This window comes from Drosophila miranda, chromosome 4 (assembly GCF_003369915.1).
Source record: "Drosophila miranda strain MSH22 chromosome 4, D.miranda_PacBio2.1, whole genome shotgun sequence".
Taxonomy (NCBI): domain Eukaryota; kingdom Metazoa; phylum Arthropoda; class Insecta; order Diptera; family Drosophilidae; genus Drosophila; species Drosophila miranda.
In genome coordinates, this window is record NC_046677.1 from 26,788,562 (window position 1) to 26,803,666 (window position 15,105).

Genomic DNA, 15,105 nt, shown 5'->3' on the forward strand with positions numbered 1-15,105 from the left:
TCTTTTTTTTGGAGTGGCTTAAACGCCGACTCATGCATATTTGATGCCAAATATAAAGCGGCTATAAATTCTACTTGAAATTTACGCACCAAAGTAAGAGTAATGCGTTAAGAGAAGGGTCCTGCGAGTGCCTGTATCGCGGTACGTAAAGGTGCCTGCCAGCCCGCCAGCCTGCCTGTGCGCCCAAAGGTAGGCACTGGAACTGGAACTCTGAAAAAAACTTTGTCGTTTGTCCTTAGCGGAGAGGTCCTTTAGGGGTTGTGTGTGTGAGTGGATATGTGTGGAATGAAGTGAAGGACAGTCGCCTCTCCTTAAGCATATGAAAAAGTTACTTGAAATTGTTGTCCCTTTTTCCTTTCCCCTTCCCTTATCCTGTCGCTCTCCTCGAGGCATTGCATCCACACACACATAATGGTTTATTAAGAATTAAACACAAAAAGGTTTGTCCTTTTGTTTTTCTCTCACTCTCTCTCTTTTAAACCGATTTTTCTTTTGTTTTTCTTTGAAGCGGCAAAAAGAATGAAAGAAAAGAGCAACAGCTGATGAAAATTTCATGGAAATTGAAAAGGTTCTTATGTCGTCGGTTGGAGTTTTGAGTGGATGGTTTTAGGATGGATTGTCGCAGTGCTTTGGGGGAGTGGAGTGTTTGATGAACTTAAAAGTTATGATTGTTGATGGTCTCACGAATTATAGGAATATATTGTATAAAAAAGTTTCGCTTTTAGCATTGTTGGTCAAGTATTTTTTGGGGAATATCTAATGAGATGATGAGAAATCAAAAAGGTATGGCTTAGAGGAGAATAAACTTAGGAGAAATTCCTAGAAAAATTGGGGAACATTTAGGGATCTTAAATCAAAGATTGGAGATACGTTTTTCCATCGAAACTTCATGTATTTTTTCCCACATATCTTCCTAGAATCTGTCATATTAATCCTCTACTATTTTGTTTCTCTTACAGTTCTCCTGGCATTCTGTTCGACGATCCTGGCCGACGAATCCATCGACACACGTGAGAATGCGGATCTCACGCTCAAGTGTCGCTTCACGGACAAATACGAGTCGAATGATTTCTCATTCTTCTGGACACGCTGGACAGCGAATCCTGCACAATTCGATAATGTGGCCATCGGTGAAGTTCAATTGAGTTCCGGCTATAGGTGAGTAAAACCCTGTCGATAAGTTAACAAATGATGGAAATGGTGATCCACATAAGGGATGTGGGGTTCCCAGAGGCAGGAGGGGAGTGTGTGGTAAATGCCTAGCCATAAAGTGGATGCCTTTTATGGGTGACGCCATAAACTGGAACGACGAATAGCCGGCCAGGCTATGCGCCCATTAACAGTTATCCGGCCAGCGTTTGGGTACAGTTTATCCCCGCAGCAGGCAGCAGACAGCCCAGACAGCCAGAGTTGCCACAGAGCCATTTGTTAAGTTAATTAAATGCCTCACACTCTCTCCCACACCTTTCCCATAATGCGATTTATGCATGTGACGACTGACTGAGCTTCCAACTTAATTAAAATCAAGTTCTTGGCAATTTAAACAAAATGTCAAACTGCCAAAGGACCCAAAGGAGCCAAAGTAAACGTCCGAACTTGGACGAATATGAAAACAGAGATTTCTGGCGAGGAGAGACGAAGCCTGAAGCGTGACACGAGGGTCAACGAAACTGTGGTTTTTGTTTCAGAGGGCACAGGGAATCAATGAAGAACCTTCTATAAATATTTCAAGATTCTTTTGAGCTGTCCTATGAATCAATCGTATCTTAAGACAACGATACATGTTCTAACTTGTCATATTCCATGATTTCTACTCGAATTGTTCAAGTATTTATGCTTTGAGCTGTGTAATGTGTGAATTTCTAGCGATCTAGTGATTGAAAAACTATCGTACACAAGAGGAATAAAAGAAAAATGATCTAAGACTTGAGTAAGTGCTTGAGAATGATACATTTCATAGCTCTTGGTATAAAAATCAAAATCACATCAAAATTTGTGCGTCATTCTCTTAGGTTTTTAAACTAAAATGCGTGAAATATATAATGATTTAGTCTTAAAAACTATCGTATATCTTGGGAACAGGAATCATTCGACTTAAACTTATAGAAGAGTGATTTAGATTGAAATATTTGTTGATTGCTTCTCATTTTCCAAGATCAATATATTCTATAAAGATATTGATTAAAGAACTATCGTATAGGGGTCATAGGTTTGCATTCCTTAAGCTACTTTTCTTCCAATTAAATGGGAAACTTAGCCATAGGAAACACACCCAAACATTCCCAGATCTATTAATGGCAGCATTCAGCGCATTTCATGATTTAATCACGCCTCACGCTGCCATCACCACCAAGGCGAATGGAGAATGCTGAATGGCGGATGGCGTATGGCTGTCCCTTTAATCCTTAATGTCAACGCCGCGTGTTGCATGTTCAGACAATTATGAGGCACCGCACACACATTTACACTCCCCCCACAAGTATAGAGCCTCGTGCACACACTCTCTGCCAAATGTATGTGCACATACAGTCAGTCGCTGGCTCACATATGGCCTTCTGGCCATGTGTTGGTGTTGGTGTTTGGCCGTGTTTATGTTTCATTTTCATTACCCCGTCGTCGTCGACGTCGTCGTCGTGCCCCACAAATGTTTTCAATTGTATTTTTATTTGCTTGGTGCCTCGACTTCCGTTTCCTGTCGCTCGCCCGTTTGCCCGTTGAGGCTCAGCTTTTTAATGCCTCCTCGGCCATAGCTGCCGCTACCGCTGCCACTGCCGCTGCTGCTGCCTCTGCCACTGCTGCATGGGTTTCTTTATGTGGCAACGCATAAATTTTAAGTGCCACACTCTGTACACTGCGGAGGCCACAAAATGCAGCGGCGCGGCGGCGTCGCGCGTCGTCCGTTTGCTGCCATCCGTTTCGTTTCGTTTCATTTCGTTTTTGGTTTTCGACTGCCTCTTGTTTCCGTTTGCCCCCCCTCGATCCTTCCCCTTCTGGCCACAAGCCAGGAGCCTCTACATATCCTATGTATGGGATATATGTACGAATATATGTTCCAATTGGTAGGTGGATTTTTTGGGGTGTGTAATAAAAGCAAATCAACAAACAACGAATGCGAAAAAAGGAAGGAAGGAATCACGGGCAAGGAGGGGGGTGCCACCAGAGGAGGCATTAGAGGAGCAACCAGCTGAGGCACGAATGGAGCAGCCACAAGGCAGAATCTTAGAGGGAGGTCCTTCACAGAAGGAACCACAGAAATCGCAGCTTTCGCGGCTGGAAGGCCGAAAGTCTGAAAGTGTAAAATATGTATATATATTTTCGTACTGCAGATTTTTCGCCGAAAGCCAAACACAAGAAAAGCACAAAACAATACGAAAAACAAGCAGCAGAACAAGACTCAAGGAGAAAGGACCCTCTCTCTCCCCCAAGAAACCCCAAAGCCATGCCTATCTCTCCCCTTTAAAGACGCTGTGGTTCCATCTCTATCTGGACCCTCTGGACCTGCTCTTCCATGGATATCCTCCTTAGCAGGGTCCCTATACATCTCTCTCCCTGGCACCCTCTCTCTCTCTCTCTTCCCCTCTTCTGTTCATTTTTCTATATCCTGCGTCCCATCTGTGCTACAGCAAAAGTGAAATTACTGCAAATTTGTTGGCCAAAAACGAGAAAAAAAAAAACTAAAACGAGAAATTACACAATTTTTTGTCGTTCTTTTTTTTTGGGGGGGCTAAAATGTCGCGACAGAGAGGGTCGAAAGTGGGCCAAACGACCAGGAGCACAGGAATCCCAGAGTGGGGCAAGGAAAGAGACAGAGAGAGAGAGAGGGGGGAGGGAGACACAACAATCCTCATGGCTAATATTTCGTTGGAACATTTAATTTAACGAGACATCGGGGGAATGTGTGCTGTAGAGATTGAGAAACAATGAGCGAGAGAAGGCGTTTAAGAAGTCAACGCAACGCAACGCAACGACAATTGTCGAGTGGCTCTCTCTGTCTCTATCTCCCTCTCTGGTTTCTTTTCGCAATTGCGGAATTTCTCTTCAGAGACAGATGGAGGGGGCAAATATTCGATTGCATACTTAAGGGGCTGCTGAAAATCGCATTTCGATCATTTGGCTAAATGTTATAGTACCAGCCATTAAGGAGAGCAGAGGAGTTGAAATCTGATGAGAGAGGAACCGAGGATGGATGGAAGAGGGAGAGGAGAGACGGAGGAGACATCTGTTAAGAGGAACAGACAACATCTGACGAGAGGTTGAAGGTAAAGTTCAATGAGAGATTCGTGGCAAGGAATTGGCAAATTAATATGTTCTCTGAAAGGGAGTTTTTCTGAAATTTCTTAAATATTTATGGGAAATTTTTTCTTGAATTTAAAGGAAATAAACTTTTGAGTAGAAATTGGCTGTTAAACATATAAAATAGGGTACAAAATTAATGAAATATTTATCAAATTTGGAGAAGTTATTGCCATGATAATGAATAAATTAGAAATATTCCAATATAATCGATATTCGAAACATAAAAGAGTAGATCGATTCCTAGATTCGTTATATTCCGATTATATTTAGATGAATCAAAAGCAACAGGAGGATGGATGGTCCCATTGCCTATTACATGTCAGCTTTTGGGACAGTAGAACGAGTAGAGAGCACTCGTAGACTAGAGAGAGTCAGATACTCACAAAAATCCAACAGATGTCTCTATTTTTCCTTGTCTATTAGAAATACAAAGAACTTTTAGCTTCAAAAGAACAAAGGCCAGAAATAAGGGAAGGTCAGGACCGACCACACTGTCATTCGAAAGTCTTTTAATCAAAAATAATAGAAAGAAACGATGCAGGATGTTCCTCTACAGACCTTTCCTTTGAACGGCATTCCCCCCTCATAGACAGACATCTATCTATCTAGCTTGAAGATTTCCATCTTCCATCTATAGGAATGTCCGCCCCTTAATATATTCATAAGACTGCTCCTCCAGCCATCGAATGATTCGCTCATTTGATTAAAACTTTCCTCCAAAAGGTCGCTGGAATATTTATTCATCATTTAATATCCTCCATCCCCCTCCGTCTCTTTGCACTTCTCTTTGGCTTCCCATTAAGATCCTTATTCGTATCCCCAAAGAAATATGCTTTCTTTTAGCTCGAAGGAATATCCTTGTGTTCTCTGTTTCTTCTTATCCGAAATAATTGGCGGCCGTTTAAGGTCCTGTCTCCACCTCTGCTGCAAAAAAAAACACAACTAAACTTTTTGTTTTTGCAAAGAAAATCGCGAATTGAGGGCAACACAACGAATCACAAATTGCAGCAGGGGAAAAGTGGAGGACGGGGGGACCTTCTTTGGATAAACTTGAAAATTGCAACAACATGGGGCAGCGGGGGGCACGGATACCACCATATCCCTTGAGGCTGCTTCGGGGAATGCTTTCTCTTATCCTCCCTGGAGTCTGTCTTTTTTTTGGCCTGGGTTTGGGTGGCTCTCAAGGACGCGCGCGACCCGCCTGCTGCGGTGTCCTGTGCTCTTCTTCTTGGCTGATTTTCTCTATATATTTTTTTTTATATAATTTAAAGCGCTTTTCATTTTTCCGCCATCGACAAGAGGCTGCAGCATGGCGGGCGGGGAGGGGGGTGTCCCCAGAGCGGACAATGACTGCGCTTTGCCAGCAGTTTTTATAATTTGCACTCTTTGCTGTTGCTGTAGCTAGAGTGGAGCAGGCACGTGTCCTGGCTGTGGATGGTACGGGTGCTGCTGGTCTCCTCTGCCCCAATGTTGGAGGGAGCTCTCTCTCTCTCTCTCTCTGGCCCCAGCTGCAAATGAGCAAGTCGCCAGAGACGCGGCCCCAAAAAAAGGCAACTAAAGGGAAGGAACAGGGGCGTGGAGGCAGGCAGGCAGCAACAGCAAATAGAACATGAAAGATAGGACTAGTTTTAAGGGTCGAAGCATTTGATACCCTTGAGGGTGCATTGTTCTAATGAAAGAAGGGAAAGAGGAAACATCCTTGGATGTCTTTCGGAACTTAAGAGACTTCTGAAAATCTATTCTTTACTTGAAAGATCTATGCACAAAATCATCAGGTCCGAGACCCTGGACTGTTTTTCGGTCCGAAATTTGTTAAACCCGAAGTCGAGAAACCGGACCTAAGAATTTATATTTTTGAAGATTTTCTCACATTGATAGATGATATATTATTCTGTTTTTTGTGGTTCCGATCTGTCTATACCAATATATTTATCATATACTGATCCAATCGGTATTTTATATGACTTAAACTCTACAAAGCCTTGGGATCTTCGATTTTTAGAGGTTTCGCTCACAGATATACACTTCCGATCTACATAATATATAAATATTTGCAGAACAATAAGAAAATAGTTTAGATTTTTCATAGAAACAAAAAGGGTTTGGGTTATGTTTTCACTGAAATTATGGAAAAAGGTTTAAAAACTTACTTTATAGGATCGAAATTTTGTACTTTTGTGCACCACAAACGTCTGTTAAAGTTTATGATACCCTTTCTTAGAGGGTATAGAAATAATAATACAAAAATTCAACTAGACAAGGACATCCCAGAATGAAGTGGTGAGGGGAAGGGTGGAGAGGGGAGGGAAGAGACTGAAGAAGAGCGGAGCATGGCTGAGAGAATGGCAAGGGGAGGATAGGGACATGTCTCTGTGGAGAATTCAGTCAATTTGCTGCCCTGGCTTTTGCACTCTCTCCCCTGCCCCACCCCTGCCCCTGGTCCTCCTTCTCACTCTTCCCCTCTAGCTTTTTTTTGTGGATTGTCTGCATTCTATTTCGAGAGAGATTTTTTCAAGAGCAAAGTCCAGTAGTGGCTGCTGCTGCTGCTGCTGCTTCTGCGGTTTGCTGCTTTGGCAAATTAAATTTTCCCACTGATGCGTGCTGGCTTTTTTCACAGCAATTAGCACAGGGAAAGCACAGGAGCTTGGGGATGTCTCTTTCCCCACCTCCCTTTTGGCCCAGTTAATCAGTCGCTCAGTTTTTCTCGACCGCAGCTCCTCCTGTTAACGCCTCGAGCTGTCGTCCAATTAGAATCATAAAAATTGTCTAGACCGAAGAAGTGAATGCAAAGAAGCAGAAGAAGAAGAAGTGCCAGGACCTCTCAGCTGAAGCCTCATCCGTATATGAAGAGAAGCCTTCAAGGATGAGAACCAATTTCGGGCAGACCGTCAGTCAGGCTTGACAAATGAACTCGTGAAAAATCGTTGTAGAGGAGCCGGCGAATACCATCTTGTTTGCCAATCTAATAAACTGCTGCTGACTGCTGACCAGAGACGAAAAAGAAGGAGCAGCAGGAGGAGGAGGAGCCGCAGGGGGAAGAGGAGCCGCAGGAGGAGGCGGCAAGACAAGAAGCCAGCGAAGCGCATTCGGGCGGGCATCAATTTTCAGGAGTTGTCCAGGACAACGATGGAGACGACGACAAAATAATCATCAGCATCATTCTATTGAGAAATTGTGAAAAATCGTAACCAAAAAAACCAGAGAGAGAGAGAGAGAGAGGAAAAAATCGCAAAAAAAGATGTGAACGCAGAAGTGGCCTTGAAATATTAAGACATTGCCAAAATGAAGCAAGGAACGCAGCCGAAACAGAAGCAGAAGCAGAACCAGGACGAAACGAGGACGAAGAGAAATGACTATCGGACTGAAGCCAACAGCAGAAAATTGACAAACTTGTGCCACAGCCACCAGCCATCAGCCACCAGCCACAGTCTCCAGGTCCCAGCCTCATCCACAGCCGCCAGCTCCCTCGTTGATGATAGATGAAAGCGAGGCAATTTCTAGAGATATTGAATATGGAACTAAAGACGTGATTTGGCTTAAAGATGTGCGTGATGATGGTTTGAGGAGAAGTCTTGTTTCATAAGGGAATGTATGAAGAACTTATAAGAGATGTTGGCAACAGAAGTTTTTGGATTGGAACCAAAGAAGGACATGTTTTCCACCAACAATTGCCTGGCATCTCCCTCTCCAAATCGATATATTAAGCGATATTTTTGATAGAAATGAACGATAATTTTATGAAGAATGCTTACAAAAAGATTTCTCTTGAAGGAAACAAAGCTAAAAACTGAATGAAGAATAAACGGATACAACTTTATGGCGTTTGATGAAATCTCTTCTTCGAAAATCGATGTATATCCAGAGACACCTGTGCCTTAGCATTCATTGAAAACCTCTTTGAGGGTCCCAAGGAAATCTCCATAAATAGGCCATCTTTAGAAGTTGGAGAAACGGAGATCATTTCCAGTAGGCACATGTCTATTTTTATTTGAAAAGTCTTAAAGTTTTTCGGTTTTAAAGTATCTATGACATGCTCAAATAGTCAATGAAAATGCGTTTATATAAATAAATTCCCAATAAAATTTCCTCCCATAAATTCGCATTTTCTTGCATTCAAATGTTTCACCATCGCTTAAGCCATTGAATCAAAAATTGTCACACACACACACACACGCACACACACGCAAAAAATGATGAGTAAATAAATTCAATTGAAGAGTATTTCTGGCATATCCATGACATATTTCGACGTTAAATACTCGATAAATGTCTCACCATTTCCTCTCTAGTTTGTTTCAAAGTTTGTTTATTTACCTAAACAAATATTCAAGCACAAAACTAACGAATCAAATTGATTCTTTGTCCCGCTCTCTACGGTTTCTAATAAAATTTCTTTCACCAAAAAAATGTTCGATTTTCCAATTATAAAATTTTTGCAATTAATTTGGCTTTGGCTCTTGAGTGGAGGAGTGGAGAAGTAGAGCAATGAGTCTGTTGCAAAGTTATAACTCCTCAGGAGATCTTCTAATAGTCCAGCAAATAACAATAAGCAAAATACACACACACACAGAACCTCAGAGGGAAATCTAGGTGTATTTTTGTGAAAATTACTTATTTCTACCCTCTATAGAGAGGGTATAGTCATTGAATGAAGAGGTTTGTAAGGAAATATGAAAGGAAATATATTCAGGTAGATATTACAGCAAAAATGAATTGATGATTACTACAGACTTTTACTTAACTTTTCGATATTTTATGATACAATTTTCTATCGATTTTTATTGATTACGAATATCAATATTTAATGGATTTTATTGTCGATTTGTCCCTTTCAATCGGTATTCAATTATTAAAATGTTTAATATAACGATAGTTTTCGATAAATAATCGACAAATAAACAAGAAACTATAGCTGCTAGAGAGGATATCTTAACCTTCGATCTTCTTTAGATCTTTTTAATTTTTCGATACTTAATAGAAAAGTATCGTTAAATCGATCAATTTCGATCTCCACTATAAGAATGTATCTTCAAGTGTAACTGTAACTTCGGCTCTTGACATTCATCTTTTAAATCCTGTATTCTTTGGGGTTTCTATTTACCTTTCACTTGGCTGACGCCTTCGTCTGAGGGCGTCTTTCGTCGTCTTATTGAAAAGTTGTCTAGGAAAAATATGCAAACATTTATTCGAACGTTGATTTTATTTATGTTGCCACAGAGCCCCTCGAGAGCTCCCCTCCTCTGTGTCGCCTGTGTCGTCTCTGCTCGTCAAATATTACCATTTTGTATTTATTTATATTTGGGCGAACGTTTAAAGTTTGGCCACCTGCGGGCAGCAGGAAGTGGATGCCACATCCACAGCCACTCGGAGAGGACCCTCGAGGCAGGACTCAGCGTGGGGAAATTCAATATTAGCACAATTAGTGATTGGTTACCAAAAGGGAGGAAGAGAGGAGGCAAGGGCAGTTTTCAAATAAAAATAAATAAATTGATTTCTGACACAACGAACGGGGCGGGGGAGGTCCCACAGAGGACACTGATTCGCCATTGACCTTTGAACATTTAAATGTATTTTTTTACTCACATTTATTCGTTCTTTTTCGCTATTTTCAGACTCGACTTTCAACCGGAGCGCGGCATCTACGATCTGCAGATCAAGAATGTCTCCTACAACCGCGACAACGGACGCTTCGAGTGCCGCATCAAGGCCAAGGGCACTGGCGCCGATGTCCATCAGGAGTTCCATAATCTAACGGTGCTAACGCCCCCACATCCGCCTGTGATTTCGCCCGGAAATATTGCCGTGGCCACCGAGGATAAGCCCATGGAGCTGACATGCAGCAGTATTGGTGGCTCCCCCGATCCCACCATCACGTGAGTGGATTTCTCATTTTCTTTAAACGATTTTTTATCGAAAAATATCTACGATTTTTATTTTATTTATTATTTCGTTTCGCCAATTATTGTTTATCGATAATAAATCGATTTACAAAATATATTTTTTAGATATTTTTCGATAAATTGAACTCTTGTATTGATTTTTGCATTGAAATTTCTCCCAACTCCATTGTAATGTTTTTTGGTTTGAATCCCCTTCCCACAGTTGGTATCGCGAGGGCTCCAACTCTCCCCTGCCCGCCACTGTACTGCGCGGCGGCACCAAGGATCAGCCCACAAATGCCACCCTGACGGTCACCCCACGGCGGGAGGACGACGGCGCCAAGTACAAGTGTGTTGTAAGGAATCGCGCCATGAACGAGGGCAAACGACTGGAGTCCACGGCTACACTGAATGTCAACTGTAAGTAGTCGATCTTTATTCTTCGCCGATTGAAGGGGGTATCAAATAGATGAAGCAGGAGATGAAAGAAGAGTCCCTGGGAGTTCGCACACTTGAATTCTTGCCACATAATACCACACCCAAAGAGGCAATCAATAGTGGCTGGCCCTAATTGAAGTACCATCCCATCTAGAGTCTGCACGTTAATCCCACGCCATTCATTAATTACTCCCAGAATCCACTTGAGCGGCATTAATAATTTTCCACCCGCTCGAATAAAAATATTCACATAAATTAGTGCCCAGTGCCCTGTGCCGTGTTGAACCTTGCGGGAACTCATGGGAGTGTCGGACCAGTCGGAGACCAGTCGGATGTCTGGGGCTGCCTTCGAGTTGACCTTCTCCGTTTTCCGTTCTCCGTACTCCGTTCGGGGATCACATTGGGGGATCGCTTAATTAGCATGTTGCACAGCAATTACAAGTGCAACAGCAGCGGCAGCGGCAGCAGAGCAGCCAGAACTATTTGCATAATGAAGCAGGGAATGAGCGCTGAACATTCATTTATTCAACACAAAATGGACAATGGGACAGCACTTAACCCTGTTGTATATCCTCTCCTAAATGCGCTGACACATTTCGTTTAAATGTGGCAATGTGGCTGTGTGCCGCATTTAGATGCAACAACAGTCATCGCATAATCGCATATATCTTTTTTAAAAAGCCAACACAAAGCCCCGGCACATAAATTACGAATGCCTCCGACCTGACCTGCTCTGCTCTGCTGCTGCAACCGACCACCGAACGCCCAAGTAATTAGAATAGAAATTTATGTGCCGCCTGCTGCCACACAGCTCTGTGCGGCCAGTGTTGTAGTTGTTGTTGCAACAAGTGGCACTGGCACTGGCAGTGGCAGTGTGACCTGTTAACGTTGGGGCTATTAGGGCTAATCAAAAGGCAAATAAAGTGAAATATTGCCTACCGTCTGCTCGTCTGCCCGTCTGCCCGTCTACTGGGGGGGCAATCGACTCGAATCGAGGCCCAAGAGCCACAATCCACAATCCAAAACTTTTGCACACCTCTCCCCCTGTATAACCCCCCTCCTCTAAATAGCCATAGTGGCTGTAGTTCTATTGCTCTCTGGCTATCAAATGTGTAATTAATTCAAAAACAACACTCACGCGCCGCACACACACATGCTGCTGCAGAGTGGTAATAGCTGTGTGGCAGTGTCAGACACTTAAGAGTGGGTTTGCCCAGAACCAGAACTGAAGCCAGAACCCACGCTAATTGCATTTTGCATGCCAAGAGAAGGCAAAAGACCAAAGGGAGAGGGGGAGAGAGATTTAAAGTTATAGTGAAATATACATAGAATATGAAAATTTGGAAATACAGGCCAAAGATATTGATTCTGAGGAGAGAGAAAGGGGAAATGCAGGAGAAACGCCTTTGAAGAAAGAATCTAAAGGGGGGGTTTTGGGAAGAGAAGTGGCTGCAAATACGAATAGAAGCGCCTCAAAGATTTCCAACGATATAAGCTGGACTATCCAAGCAAATACTACGATATATGAGAGGATATTTTGTATAGAGAAGGCTTAGATATTTCTTAGATATTAGATTTTAAGTAAATATCAATCACATTTGAGGTCTATTCAACTCCAAATAATTCTAATAAATATATTAAGAGGGAAATAATATATATTTACAAATAAAAGCAGCTTAAACTCTCATTCGCTTCGTTGTTTTACTCTGGCTATGGTTATGGCCATTTAAATGTACTACCACAAAATACGACCCAAACTCTTCACAAAACTAAAACAAAATTAATTTGTAAAACCATCAAAAACCTGTTCACCATACAAAAAAAAAAAAAATAGTTAAACGTGGGCTTCATTCATGTTTAAAACTTAATATTTTTCGAACCACTCGTTAACCAAATGAACTGCAATTCAGAATATATTTCAACAGCATTCATTAATTTATCAGCCGCCGCATACGGCACTCGACACTCGTGCAAATTCATTAAAGCCAGCCGCCGCCAACGCTGTTTCGTGTGTGTGTTACACATGTCGTATGAGTAATATGCCCACCTAACAGACCTAAAAACATCATAAACAAGTGGGCCTGAACCGAACGACTGCCGGCTGACCCGAACGTTAATTAGCAGCCGCCTCGCCTCGCCCAGCCTTCGAACAGCAGGCAGGAAGGTGTACGTACAAAAACGAGTAAATTCCAATAAAATAGAGCGAAAATAGAGTATAGATGTGTGTTTTGTGTGTCGGATATATAGGTCGCTTGCGGTTTAATTAGTTGGGCCTCAGGGCCAGGAACCACAGCCACTCCCACTCCCACTCCATACTCCTACTCCGACTCCTCCGCACTTAACATATATTTGCGGCATCTGCTTTATATGTTTTAGTCAATAGTTTAGTCAAATGTTTTTAATTACGAACAAAAAATAGGCCGACCAACCGCAAAATGTCTGTTTTTCAGAGATTTGTAAATTGTCAAAATGTTTATTAATTGTCAAAAAATAGGATTTATAAAAGAGCTACGTGGCAGTGCCCCGCCAATGGAAAAAGACAGAACAAACGAAATCCAGAGACGACAACGAAGGAAGGATATGTGAACTGCTGATTGTGGCTAAGGATTTTCCCCTTGCGGTCAACAGACCGCACACCAGTCGTCCTTCCACACACACCTCAAAGTCTCGTCTCAGTTACCTCCGGTTCGGTCCGGTCCGGTTCGGTTCGCTTCGGTCTACGGTTCAGTGGAGGACTCCCGGCTGTAATGCGTTTTTAAGCAAGCAGAGCGAAAGACCCGGAGTCCCGGAGACCCTGGAGCGTACCCTGAGGAGTAGATCAAACAGGGATATGATGTCCGGTTCGCCTTTGGCCTGCCTTCCAGGCACTTTTGCGGTTGTTGCTGCGGGCCGAGCGACAAAGAGTCCTGTTTCCAGGACACCAGACCCTTGTCTGTTGTCTCTGGAGGGATTTTTGTGTCCCGTTGCTGTTTGTTTTTTGGAGAACATTTTCACCAACATTTGAAGAGTGAAATTAAATCACAAAACAATTTAATTGAAATCAACAGAAGGACCAGCAGCCAATCCTTTGTGCTATCCTTTTTTGGCCCCCAGCTTTGATTTACGTCAAGCAATAAAAATTCACTTTCTTTGGTCTCTGGTGTTCTGCTTTTCTCTGCCCCATTGACACCTAGAAATTAATCAGCCAGAATGTGCCACGACGCGACGTTCCTTCTTGGCCTAATCTTTGGGCAATAACTCATCGTCCGAATGGCCAAATGGCCGGGCAATAAATCGCAGCGCGGAAACCCGTAGGAAAAACACTGGGAAATTGTCGCGCTAATAACCCGCCGCAAAATGACAAAATGAAAATTGCCAAACGCACAAAAATCAACGATGGGCAATATTTTCCACAGCCCTTGAGGCGGCTGAATGGAATCGGGGGGAGAATGGGGAAATGAAAAGTCAAGTTTAATCTTGGGACCCGGGCTAATGTATTGCCGTTTGGAGCCCCGAAGGGTCCTGGCTGGCGCTTTTTAGGTTTCTGATGAGGCCAATCGGATCTGGATCTGTCGTTGCAAGGAAGCGGAATGAGAGAAGGAGTGGGCTCCCGGATCTGGATTCATAGAAGGAGGCAGACCTGGATCTGTCGTGGCAGCAGGTGAAACGAGAGGAGTCCTGGATCTGTCGTGGCAGAATACCTGGCGAAAAGTAGGCAAGCAACAGACAGCTGCTTTATGGCGGGGGAGGAAGGGCCCCAAGAGGTGGTTGCCATAGGAAAAGCGTCTCCGGGTTAGGGGTTAGGGGTATTTGGCTTTTGTTTTTGATTCTAAGCTGACAAGGCCGGATCACGGGGCCGGGGTCGTGGCGGGGTTTTTTTGGGGTGTTGTTTCCACTTCCGCTGCTGTCAAATCTTTGGAGCCCAGCACCCAAAACCGCTTAAGTTTTGGTTGCCGGCTTAGCGTTTTGAACAACAGAAAATTTGTGAAGAAAAGTGAAAAGTTCTGAGGTCAGAGAGAAGTCGAGGAAGGAGGCAGTGCAGGAGCCTATAAGAAGCACGTGTTTGAGATGATCTTGTCAATCAAGAAGGAACAAATAGGTGGCCTTAAAGCGATGTCATTAGCTTTCGCTTGGATTCTAAAAATATGCATTTTATCGAATTGTTAGGGCTATCGATATATTTATCGACATATTAATAAATTGGACGACAAAATTGTCGTTTTTTTCTATAATTATTGTTATTAATGTTTTTATCGATATAAAGTCGAAGAAGTTATCGAACAGTAGTCATTCAACGAAGTTACTAATAATCGATAATTTCACCGAAAAAACTTATCAAAGTGTTATCGAAGCGATTATGTTACCTTTTCCCTTGAAACATGTGAAAATTCGTTTGCCTATCGATTGATGGTCGAAACTGCCACTTCCACACTTTCCTAAAGTTTTTATCGTTGGTTTCCCAGAGCCCTTAAACCCAGAAAAGCGGTTAAAGTAAGTTGAGAGTCTCCCTAAT

General features: G+C 42.8%; 1 protein-coding gene across 2 annotated transcripts in view; it reads left to right on the forward strand.

Moving 5' to 3' along the window:
• The window catches only part of LOC108162104 (titin), a 119,132-nt gene that overhangs the window by 61,538 nt on the left and 42,489 nt on the right, over positions 1-15,105 (forward strand). For both annotated transcript variants that reach the window (XM_017296666.2, XM_033393644.1), the window contains exons 2-4: positions 960-1,158; positions 9,909-10,169; positions 10,399-10,595. In XM_017296666.2, coding sequence (XP_017152155.1) covers positions 960-1,158; positions 9,909-10,169; positions 10,399-10,595 — 657 coding nt within the window. The remainder of the gene's footprint in view (positions 1-959; positions 1,159-9,908; positions 10,170-10,398; positions 10,596-15,105) is intronic.